This window comes from Balaenoptera physalus (genome assembly GCF_965194825.1).
Source record: "Balaenoptera physalus genome assembly, chromosome: 12".
Taxonomy (NCBI): domain Eukaryota; kingdom Metazoa; phylum Chordata; class Mammalia; order Artiodactyla; family Balaenopteridae; genus Balaenoptera; species Balaenoptera physalus.
Genome location: NC_138897.1, coordinates 52,863,968 through 52,876,199, shown reverse-complemented (window position 1 = coordinate 52,876,199; position 12,232 = coordinate 52,863,968). Strand labels below are relative to the sequence as shown.

At 38.2% G+C, this 12,232-nt stretch overlaps 1 protein-coding gene across 2 annotated transcripts in view; it reads right to left on the bottom strand.

Annotated features, from left to right (window-relative positions):
• Nucleotides 1–12,232, bottom strand: part of CDH2 (cadherin 2) — a 213,051-nt gene that overhangs the window by 79,761 nt on the left and 121,058 nt on the right. Inside the window, exon 1 of one of the 2 annotated variants that reach the window (XM_082416012.1) lies at nucleotides 606–965. The exons of the other annotated variant lie outside the window; for it this stretch is intronic. Within the exon in view, the coding sequence (XP_082272138.1) occupies nucleotides 606–684 (79 nt within the window). The 5' untranslated portion in view covers nucleotides 685–965. Of the gene's footprint in view, nucleotides 1–605; nucleotides 966–12,232 lie in introns of those variants that run through there. 2 annotated transcript variants of the gene reach the window in all.

Sequence of the window (12,232 nt, the reverse complement as noted above, 5' to 3'; positions counted from 1 at the left end):
AGTATCAGCAGCTGGATTTGAAGATGTGCAATTCTCTATACTTACAGCACTGAGGAAGGCAAAGGAGAAATACGGCTTTTAAGCATTCCCTCCTTAAACCACCATCCCTGCCCCACAGAATACATGTGCACAGATTTTTTGTGATTATGGTTTTTTTTTTTTTTTTTGGCTGTGTTGGGTCTTCGTTGCTGCTCTCAGGCTTTCTCTTGTTGCGGCGAGCGGGGGCTACTCTTCGTTGCGGTGCACAGGCTTCTCATTGCAGTGGCTTCTCTTGATTCAGAGCACGGGCTCTAGGTGCACGGGCTTCAGTAGTTGTGGCTCATGGGCTTAGCTGCTCCCCGGCATGTGGGATCTTCCTGGACCAGGGCTCGAACCCGTGTCCTGTGCATTGGCAAGTGGATTCTTACCCACTGCACCACCAAGGAAGTCCCTGTGATTATGTTTTAATTTGATTTTTAGAATCACAGAAATTCATAGCATCACTGACTTCTTTTTTTTAAAATATAAAATATGCTTTGTATATAAGCCTTCTCATTTTATGCTACTTTGTTTTCTGGTTCAACCAAATCACTGTTAGTGAGAATGAACAAGGCAATTTCTGTTACCTGAAAGGAAAACATAGGATTCTGCTTGGTTCTTTAATTTCTCCATGAAGATACACACATAGCTCTTTAATAAAAACATGCCATTGAATTTTCATTTCCCATAATTCCTTCTGCTTAGTGAACAAAGTCATAATAGGTATGTCAGAATAAAAACAGGGATAAAGTTCTTTCGAGCGGGCGGAAATGCCTCTGCAGCTTTTTATAACTGGAATACTGACCGTCAGCAAAAAAGAGAGATTGGGTGGCTCAACAGGGTCCACATTACATCTGATTCACTGATCCCTTTCAAATTCTTGCCCCCAACCTCGGTGCAACACAAAACCCTCCTGAGCTCTGCCGGTCCCTTTGTCTGTTTGCAAAACAAAATACAACAGAATAAATTCTTGGGGGTGGGGGTAGGGGTTGGGGGAAACAGTTTTTCTCTTTGGACAAATCTCCCCCTTTGGGTTCTCTTAAGATGAGTGTTCTACCTAGTTTTGTCAGCTAGTCACTCTCCGTCACCTGTTACTTAGCAATTCGTTAAGTAAAAAATATCAGTAGCTCTCGTAGCTTTCTCCAAAGAAGCAACTTGGATGAGAGGTCAATAATGAACGTGCTTTGTGTACCCAGCAGCGCTCAAAATGCTTCTAAGATCATTAAGGCTGGTAAGGACTCGTTGGTTTTGTACCCAGAATTGGGTATGAATCCAAGATTAAATGTCAAAATAAGTGTGCAGGAGAATATTTGTTAAAATACAAAATTTCGTAATTAGAGAAATGCACTCTATGCTCTAAATGCACCTAAAAGGAAAGATGCTCAAAGTGTAAAACATGCCTACAAATAATTTCGCTAATGGGTAGACACAAGATTCTCAAGTGCTTTTTCTCTCAGATTGCTACAGACGTTAAACGTTCCAAAAAACTTTATAAGGTTTTCAGATAGGGTTCTCCCGTGAAGGCAGAACTACTTTTAACAATGGCTAGTCAGATGTTGTTCTTGTTCTGAAACATCCCCCTTTCAACAATTAACTTTCCAGTTCATACCATATGCTAAATAGTTGAGTACAGCATGAGAGTACTGTGGGAACCAGTGAGGAAGTCTACAGAAGTATTTTGGGACAATTGTGAACCTTGGAGGATTTGGGAAGGTGAGACTAGGAAGAAAGGGAATTCTGGTAGGAATAATAACCCAGAGCAGAGGAAAGAAGACTTACAACATACCCAAGGAAAGGCAAAAGCTAACCATTGCTTGAAATATCAAGTTAATATAGGGATAGAGTGGAAGATACACCTACAGATTTAGTATAGACAAACTGTAGAGCTCTTGTAAAAATTTGGGAGACAGATGCTGAAGATTTTTGGGCAGGGAAAGCGCAAGTAGCGTTTTGGGACAACTGACCTAACTTAAACACACAGGCTGGGATTAGAGTGAAAAGCCAAAGACATTTTACTGAAGAGATCAGTGTTTGAGCGTGAACTAGGGACCCGAGCCAGTGATGGCAACAGGAATCCCAAAGAAGAAATACAGATTCAAAGAAGTGGTGAAAAAAGAATCCATAGGAACAGAAGACTAATTAGATGTGAGGAGGAGAAACGGCTAGGAAGGAAACGTAAGGAGTCAACAAGGATTCCAATGTTTTGAGTCTAGCTGACTGTTTAAAAAGAGGAGTGGAAATGGGCTAAATTTGAGGGAGGAAATAGTTTTAGGAAAGACTGCTTTCCAGAACTGCTGATTTAATTTAGCATTAAAAAAAGTATACGAATCGTGCATCTTCTAAATGCCTGACATGGGGCTAGGTAGAAGGAATTCATAAATTACCATACAGACCTTATCTGAAGGAGCTCTTAGTTTGATTAGAGAGACAGACACACAAATCGTGTGCTCAGCCGAAGTCACAGGGATGGGGTGAAATCTTTCAGGGAGAGTCATGTCTAATCTAAAATTTTCCTGCTGAGGTGATCTTGTTTAGTTGTCTTATTGACAGAAAACACCTGATAGCCATCTCATCCACAGACATCTCTTCAAAAAGATAAAAACTTATTGAGTCAAGCTTTTGTCTTTTTTTCCTCCTTATAAAATCTATTCCCTTCTTTACTCCTGGACCTTTAGTAATTTGTGTTTTTCTCCTCTGCACCGTATTCTAACTTGCTACTACCTTTTTCAAACATAAAACTCACAAAATTAAATTCTTAAGAGCTCCAATGCTGGTGCGAATTATTGCCAACAACGCTTGAGTACCTACTGAATGTAAAATAGTTTTCAGCTTTTGTAACTCTTAGGCAGGCTTGGCAACTTCTTCCGAGCCTAAAAATTTTTGGAAGGATTAATGATCATTAAGCCATGCATGCCCCATCTCTGGTGTTGTACACAGGGTGGCAGCGGCCTCTAAGAGTCATTCTTTAAGTTCTTGGTCCCTTGCTTAATGCTCTACCAGATTTATGGCTTGGGTCTCATGTCACAAAGAACCCCTTCATTTGTCTCCTTTCCACAGTCACTGAAAGTTATCTCTGGTGAGGCCACAACCTATACTGCGTGAATCCAGTTCTGACATCTGAGGATTCTGAGGCTCAGGGGAGGGCAGGAACATATGATGCATGGGATGGCAGGTGTCTGAGGTCAGGGCACATGGGCACAGTGGTCCCCTTCGCTTGGCTGCATTCTTCTAGCGTTCCTTCCAATCTGCTCTTGGATGGGGGAGACTGGCGCTGACATTTCAGTGATTCCCAGACATGACCCTAATGGTACCTGACGACTCACTCCAGCCTGAGTAGGCAGCAACTCACATTTCCATTTTACAAATGAATTCATTAAAGCTCAGGGAGATGAAGCAACCTGCTGGAGGTCCCACGACTGTCAAAGAGAGCAAACTGCCATTATTCGGGACCAAATGAACTACAAATAATGGTAGGTTTCTAGCTCACATTTAGCTGATGGCTTGTTAAATGACCTATTTTCTGCTCTATCGGTGCCAAGTCAGGATTTCACAGTCTGTATCATGTGTTTTTTTGGTCAAATCGAGGTTCTTCTCACGACTAACTTGTAAGGATAATTTCCCTCCAATTCTACTAGTTGTAGGGATAAGCAATTCCCCCAAATTTAGTCTTGTGTGACTATAAAACAGATCTTGGTATTTTACAGTGACACCGCAAACACAAAGAAAGCAAAGTTAAAGTAAGTCAACATTCATGGTGCAAGAAAAGGAGAGTATTAGGCAACCAACAATGAGTCAATGTCTTTTAAACTATATTCTGATGCTGACGCATGCTTTACTATTGTCATGACTGACCAGCAATGCCAAAAATAGAAGCAAAGCCTTTTTTGACTAATTGAGCACAAACAAAAGTTGCAAATAGTTTTTATTATGATAATACCTTACGATGGTGTCACCAAAGAACAAATATCTATTTTCTTAGTTGGAGCCGGTGATGCTTATTGAACGTTGACTAAGCATTTGTGCCCAGGGCCTTGGAGTTAAGTGTCCAAGCAAGTGTGTGTCACGCTGCAGTCCTTTCCACTTGCTCTGCTTTACAGCTAAGACACTGCTCTTTAGCAAAGGGAATTATATCAGCTGTACTGTCTGATTAAGATAATAACAGGACCACTATCCTACAGCTATATAGCGCTTGAACAGCTACAAAACTGCCTTCACATAAGCAGAGGGTAAATTATGATTTCTGCTAGGGCAGTCCTCCAAAAATTTGACGCCAATGGCAAAATAATTAACTCATTTCCCAGTAGCTAAAATTCCGGGAGGAACAGAGCATGAATATTTTCTTAGGTCAGTGCCCTGATAAACACTGCGTTCCTAAGATCTGCACTCAACACAAAAATTCTTAGTTTTACCTCCTGTTAACAGAAGTGTCAGAAACAAGGTCATCCATAGGTTGCAAAATTGATAAGTGCTTGAAAAACATGAGATGCAGAAAGCAGAGGAAACAGTATAAAGGAGAAGTTGAACTGACACAGTCCAGCTGAGCTTTGAAGTGGAATTCTGCAAACCCTCACTACAGTGAATACCCTACTAAGTGCAACAGTATTAAACACAGAACACCAAGATGGGGAACTTCAGTCCTGGCCTCCAGAGACTCACAGGATAGTGAAAGAAAAACAAAGACCAAGGATTCTAGCTCATCGTTCTCATATTGAAAGATCTTTGGTCCACTGATTCAGTGATTATGCCAGACACACTACATACACTATCTCATTTAATCCTAAGAACAACTCTAAAAGGTAGATGCTATTTTAGAGATGAAAAGAAAAAGAAGAAAGAAGACAAGTTACAGGGAGGTAAAGTACCAGGTCCAAGGTCACACGGTGGTGGAACTAGTATTTGAACATGGCTGTGTGATTCCAAAGCCTGGTATGCTTTTTCAAAAATACCTCACTGCCTTTCAGTTTTGGGAGAGGAGTCCATAGTAAGCACAAGTGGAGAGTAAAAACATAAGCCTTGTCATGAATCAATATATTTATGAATAAAACTATCTTTCCCTTAGAAACCACACTAGATTACACATTTATAAAATAATGAAATCCTATCGTTTGATACATTCGTGAAACAATCTCTCTTAATTGGCATGTTCGTAAAAGTGGTTTCCTGCTGTGAAAATCTGTGAAAATAAGGTATCCACAGGCACCTGGGCTTCATAAATCTTTTTGACTTTTCTTAAAAAAAAAAAAAAATCACAATTCATTTAATTTCTCACTGGAATCACACATCGAGTTTTATATGAAATAAGAAGAATGGATTTCTACTGAGTAATTCTTGCTTTAATCAAAGCCTGAATCAGACCCAAGACTCACCAGGCAAAGTGAAGAAAATGGACAGTCAGCAAGCATCTGTGTGTTTTCAATGGAGAAGTGTCCATGACAACAGGAAAAAAATGCCACAGCAGTGCAAGCAACGCTGTTAGCAGGCGCAAAGAGATTAGGAATAGAATTAGCCTAGAGATCAATCCACCTCTTTCCTTTCCTTCTTAGAGATGAATCATTCTCAGCGGAATTAAGAAGCACTGCAGAAACAAGGACCTGCCTCCGCATCCCTTTTATACCTGTTCCTGAACTGACAGAGAGCTTGTGTGCTACGTGCTGTCCACCTGGCACTTTTTAACAATCCTACACTCTACATATTTCCTTGTAATTCGTAAGCAAATTATAAAGTTCCCAATAACCGTAAGGATGGATGAAATGAAAATGTGTGTTTATTTTCTAAAAATGAATACACAGAGGTATACCATTTTATCAAAATGTTTCCAGTTACCTTAAGTATGTAACCCTGATTTCACTTAAATACAATTTTTTCATTCATTGGCCTTATTGAGGTATAACTGATGAATAAAACTGTAAGATATTTAAAGCATACATTGTGATGATTTGATATACGTGTACATTGTGAAGATTCCTCTCATCTAGTTAATTAACACATCTATCACCTCACATATTTTATATGTGTGTATATTTATTTATATTTTGGTGAGGACCTTTAAGTTCTACTGTTTTAGTAAAACTCAAATATACAATATAGTGTTATCAACTATAGTCACCATGTTACACATTAAATCCTCAGACTTTATTCATCTTATAGCTGAAAGCTTTTTAAAATATAATTTATTGATGAAACGAATTAATACCAAGAAACGATTTTCTCTTTAAATGGTTGTTCTTAGGTTTTGTTACACCCTCTGTAGTTACAACTGAGAAACAGCTGTATACTAGGAGGGCAATCATCACTATAAAAACAGGAAATATGAAAGCTGTAGCTGGTATATTTGAAACACCAAATTGTTAATAAGCACTTTTTTATTAACAATATATGTGCTTTTATATTTTACTAATACATTTTGTTGTTAATTTTTTTTGACTGTATGTATAAAGGAAACAAAATTCTGAACATTGTATTTAGACCAATTGATTTTTTTTCTGTTGATTCACAGACAAGATTTTCTGTTTTTATAATAGCCAATAATATAGCATTGGACTTACTGAAATAGTGCTTTATTATTTTACTTTAAGTGTACTCTAAGTTAGAGGTTCTTTGGTAATTCCATGATTAACCTGCCTCAGATGACATTTAAGGTGATCTGTTTGATACTAAAATCCACTCTTTATAAAATGGTATTATAGTTGGTGTATCTCCATTGATGGCCTGACATTACACACCCAAAGCATATACACATCTTAAACTTTGATAAATTCTGTTGTATTCTTCATGTTGAAAATAAGTAGACAAATCACCTCACTTTAACATGTCATAAAATCATTCATTCATTTAACAATTACTTATTTTTCATTGAGGTATAGTTGACTTACAATGTTGTGTTAGTTTCAGGTGTACAGCAAAGTGATTCAGTTTTATATATATATATATATATATATATACACATATATATATATATATATATATATATATATATATATATACACACATATATATATACATATTTGCCTTTTCAAATTCTTTTCCCTTATGGGTTATTACAAAATATTGAGTAGAGTTCCCTGTGCTATACAGTAGGTCCTTGTTGGTTATCTATATTATATAGAGTAGTGTGTATATGTTAATCCCAAACTCCTAGTTTATCCCTCTCCCCTTTGGTAACCCTAAGTTTGTTTTCTGTGTCTGTGGGTCTACTTCTGTTTTGTATATAAGTTCATTTGGATCATTTTTTTTTTAGATTCCACATATAAGTGGTATCACATGATATGTGTCTTTCTCTGTCCGGCTTACTTTACCTAGTATGATAATCGCTAGGTCCATCCATGTTGCTGCAAATGGTATTATTTCATCCTTTTTTACCGCTGAGTAACAATTACTTATTGAACACCTACTATGTGCAAGGCACTGTTATGAGCCTTAGGAATACAGCAGTGAACAAAACATCCCCCGCTCCCACCACACAAGTTTTTAAATGAATGAAGGCCATGTTTACACGGATAAGTTATTAAAGGAAAATAAGGTTTTAAAAATACACTTTTAGCCTTCTTTCTGCTTGAAGTCTACAAAATGAAGGAATTTCATCATTTTCCACTAAAGAAGAAGCAGAAAACACAGAGTAACTAGAACTAGTGACTTCTAGCCGGAATCATGACCTGGCACAGGAGTGAAAGGAGGGACCTCCTTCCTACAATGGAGATAAAATGTGGATATCTGAAAAACAGGTTTGATTTGGAGAAGTTGCTGGAGATTTGTGGTTTTTAAGGGCACTTAATTAAGTTCTTTAGTGGCAGTGAGTTTTCATTACACTTCATTTCACTTCTAACTTTATGACTTTTCCTTATGAAATAAATATCCCACTAGCACTCTTCTTATGGCCCGCACCTTCGAAAAATGTCATTTTCATTTCAAGTTAACAAATAAAGTAAAGATAGAAGAAGTGATTTCCCTAAGATCAAAAGTTGGACAAGAGACGGGAAGGAGCTGGAGAGGCCAGGTTTCCAAGTGAATGATCTCAAGTGACAGGACCAGCACTGAGGAACTACCCCCAGCTAGACTGTGCATCTTTTTTTCAGCTTCTTGAAATTTTGAACAGAGATACAGAAACCCAGGGCCCTGCAGATAGCATGTTAATTTTCGGCTGAACCCTGGAGGGGAAATTCCACAAACTGCTCCACTTCTTGGCTGTTAACCTCTTACTTTGTTTCTGGGAGGCTTTCTTGGGATTCTTCCAATAAACAATCCTTTTTGCTTAAGTTGGTTTCTGTTACTTGTAACCAAAAGAACATTAATATTATCAGGCTGGACACAAAGTTCGTTCGGGTTTTCCCATAACATCTTACAGAAAAAACCCAGACGAACTTTTTGGCCAACCCAATATATCCCTTTTCACTGGTTCATTTTGTATCCTTATTTGAATTCATTTCCTTTTTTCCAATTACCCTGCTAAAGACTTTCACTGTTCCCTACTGCCAATAAGATAAAATCAAATCTGCCAATGTTCTGATATTCTCTGTATGGCTCTCCAATAAGCTTTCAAATCCAGGTCCAAGTGCACACATAGCCTGTCACCACTTCCATCCCTTGCTTCCCATTCTTCCTAAAACAAAATAATGGAAAAGACAGTGAACATAATTTTTTAAAAAATAAATTTATTTATTTATTTTTATTTTTGGCTGCCTTGGGTCTTTGTTGCGGTGCGCGGGCTTCTCATTGGGTGGCTTCTCTTGTTGCAGAGCACGGGCTCTAGGTGCACGGGCTTCAGTAGTTGCAGCACGTGGGCTTCAGTAGTTGTGGCACTTGGGCAGTGAACATAATTTTAATGATATATGTTTGGCTTCAATGCTGGACCTGCTAATTATTAGATGTGGAAGTTCGCACAAGTTTTCTCACCTCTCTAAAACATAGTTACCCTTTAATAAAGTGAGGATAATCATATCTTGTTCCTAGAGTTATACTAAAGATGAAAAAGAATATATATATATATATGAACAACTAGCACAGGGTCTAGCATATAGAATGTTTTCCATAAATGTCAGCCATTTTATTTCATTATGACTTAAACCTATATCTTTAACCCCAAGCCCTTTCTTGAGATTCAGAGCCACAGATTTAAGGGTCTCTATGACCTTCCCATGTAGACAGACCTCAAATTTCAAATTCAATCTATCCAAAAGAAAAATTAACATCTGCATTCCTTTCAATCTGGGTTCTCGTACATCCCTTACTTTGAAGAATGAAGGATACCATCATCCATCAGTCACCCAGCCACAAGTCTGATCATCTTAAAACTCCTTCCTCATCCCACTCGAACTCCACTCTGTAAAATTTACCCCCTTAACATCTCTCAAATCCGTCCTCTCCCCTTCTCCGGGCACAAAGATCTTCTATGCCTCTCACCAGGCTTCCAACAATAGCTTCCTATCTGATATGCTTGGCCTTTGCAGCGCTCACCAAATTTACCCTCCCAACAGCTAATGAAGATGTCTTTCTAAAACTCAAAGCAGATCAAGTTTAAATCTATTAATAGCTCTCCATTGATTAGAGAATAAAGATGTACTCTTTGGACTGTTACACATGTCCTTGACAAAGCGGCCATGGCCTAGAGTTAATTCTCTCATTCTCTCATCATGCCTTGTTAGTGAACTCTGCTCCAATCACATCTACTTGCTTACAGTTTCTGGACCACGGCAGCCTGTTCCTGCTGGTCCATCTGAGTGGAACGTCCTTCCTTCAGCACCCTGGCAAGTGGCTACGCATCTTTCGAGGGTCATTTCCTTTATGAAGCCTCGGCAGATCTAGCCCTCCCACACATCTGTGCTCCAACTGTAACCAGTTGCAAATGTAACCTTAAATACCTCCATCATAGCACTCACACTTGTATTTAATGTGTTTGTGCACCTATTTTTCCAAGCTGAAAGGGCAGAGCTGTGCCTTTTTCCTTTAGGGTCACTGATGATCAGCTCAGGTCTGGCCCATAACAGGCCCTTAATATAGGCTCCCTGAATGAAGGTAACAAACAGAAAGAGACAGCTAAGGGAATTTAAAATTTGAATTTCAAGAATGAAAAGCAAAGTTCAGAGTATGTTTTGGAGTCTGAAGACATTCAGCATGTCACAGGACCCACGATAATACAGAATATCATAACTGTTCATAATTATGATTTCTACTAATTAAGAAGACATTCCATCATAGCTATTCAGAATACCCTATTTAAGGAAACCACGTGTGTGATGAAGCTGACATGTTATTCCAGAAGTGGCTGAGTCAAGCGTGCATTTTTGTAAGATGGCTATTGCCCCTTAAATGACAATTTGAGAGACTTGTAAATGTCTTCTGGTCTAAATAATTTCAATGTGGTGCATTACTGAGCAACACCAAAAAACAGCTTACTAGTGTCTAGTAATCTGAGACCATCTCCTATATTATTAGGAAATTTGGGCAACTTTAGTGTAAAGTTGCATAACTTCCTTAATGGGTACTGAAAGTTTTAGAAGAAAACAAGAAGATAAAAATGCACTGGGGGAAACTGTTTGATAGCTGATTAAAATAGAGAATTACTTCTTTAAAAAATGTTGATAAATATGCTATAATAAAACATTAAGAAAATATGCAAAGATGTGGTCAGAAACAAACAAACAAAAAATCAGTATTTTTTGACATAAGGTAATTCAGGGAAGGGAAGTAAAGAGAACTAACAATTTAGAAGAAAATCTTACATTCCTGAATCAAATTATGTTGTTATATAAGACTCGGTGCTGAGAAAAACACTCTGCAAATTTACAGAATGCATCCTAGATAACAGATCTTCTACATATTGTCACAGACCAGAATAAAATTGATATAATTTATCCATCAGTTTCAACCGACTCAATCAAAAAATCTAAAGGAAATGAATGGACATTTTAATAGACTTTAAGAGCACTATCTATTCTAAGTTTAATAAACAGTTGAAAAAAAATTGTTTAGACTTTTCCAGTGAACTTCCCTGGAAGCAAAACATCGTAATTTTGCATTTAAGATTTCACTTCTGTTGAACTGGAATAATGGATGAAAGTGACAGGAGCCATGACTGATTAAGTAAAAGTAAATTCCTCCTTTTAAAGCTGCCTTAAAGGCAGGTACACGATATTACCTTTGTGAAATCTAGTGGAGGGTTGGGAAAGGAAGACGATGAATTTCAAGAAGCAGGCATTACTGGGATGTGTGAGAAACCAAATGATTGTATTTGATGGGATTCCTAGAGGGATTCCTTTACCCTTCAGATCTTCTACGGCTTGTGATCTGCCATGCTCCAGGTAGTTCACAAACGAATTACCATCACTTCCAGAAGAAGTGGATTCTCAGCTGTAGGAAAGGCAGCTGAGTAAAAAAGCACTAAGAGATTTTAAATACCTAGAAGCTTGCTAGAAGCCAAGAAGAAATGAGATACTGATAAAGGTTAAATATCTGTCATAGAAAGCCTTGACCCTCTATATTCATTGCTGAGCAAGAAAACATGTCAAAATACTCTTCCTTTTACATCCCAAGATGTTTTAAGACCAGAGGGTAAGATTGGCCTCCCAAGCACTCAGCCAATAAACTGTAATACTTATGATTATCCTTTTAAAATAAAAAAATAAAAAATTAAAACCTGCCTTCTAAAGCCAGGCTAGACTTCAGTTCCATAATTATCAGTTAAGATAAAATCGAGTTTTCATCTGATTATTTAAGTTCTCATTACAAAAGATTTTATTTATTTATCTATTTATTTTTAATTATTTTGGGCTGTATTGGGTCTTTGTTGTTGCATGTGGGCTTTCTCTAGTTGCAGCAAATGGGGGCTACTCTTCATTGTGGTGCACGGGCTTCTCATTGTGGTGGCTTCTCTTGTTGCAGAGCACGGGCTCCAGCAGTTGCAGCACACGGGCTTCAGTAGTTGCAGCACACGGGCTTCAGTAGTTGCAGCACACGGGCTCAGTAGTTGTGGCACACGGGCTCAGTAGTTGTGGCGCATGGGCTTAGTTGTTCTGCGGCATGTGGGATCTTCCTGGACCAGGGATTGAACCCGTGTCCCCTGCACTGGCAGGCAGATTCTTAACCACTGCGTTACCAGGGAAGTCCCACAAAAGATTTCAGATTGACTAAACAGCTCATTTCCATATGCAGAATAATGCTTTGGTGAGTTTGAAATGTGGTATTTTTTTTTTTACCTTTGCTTAGTGTCAAATGCCAAAAA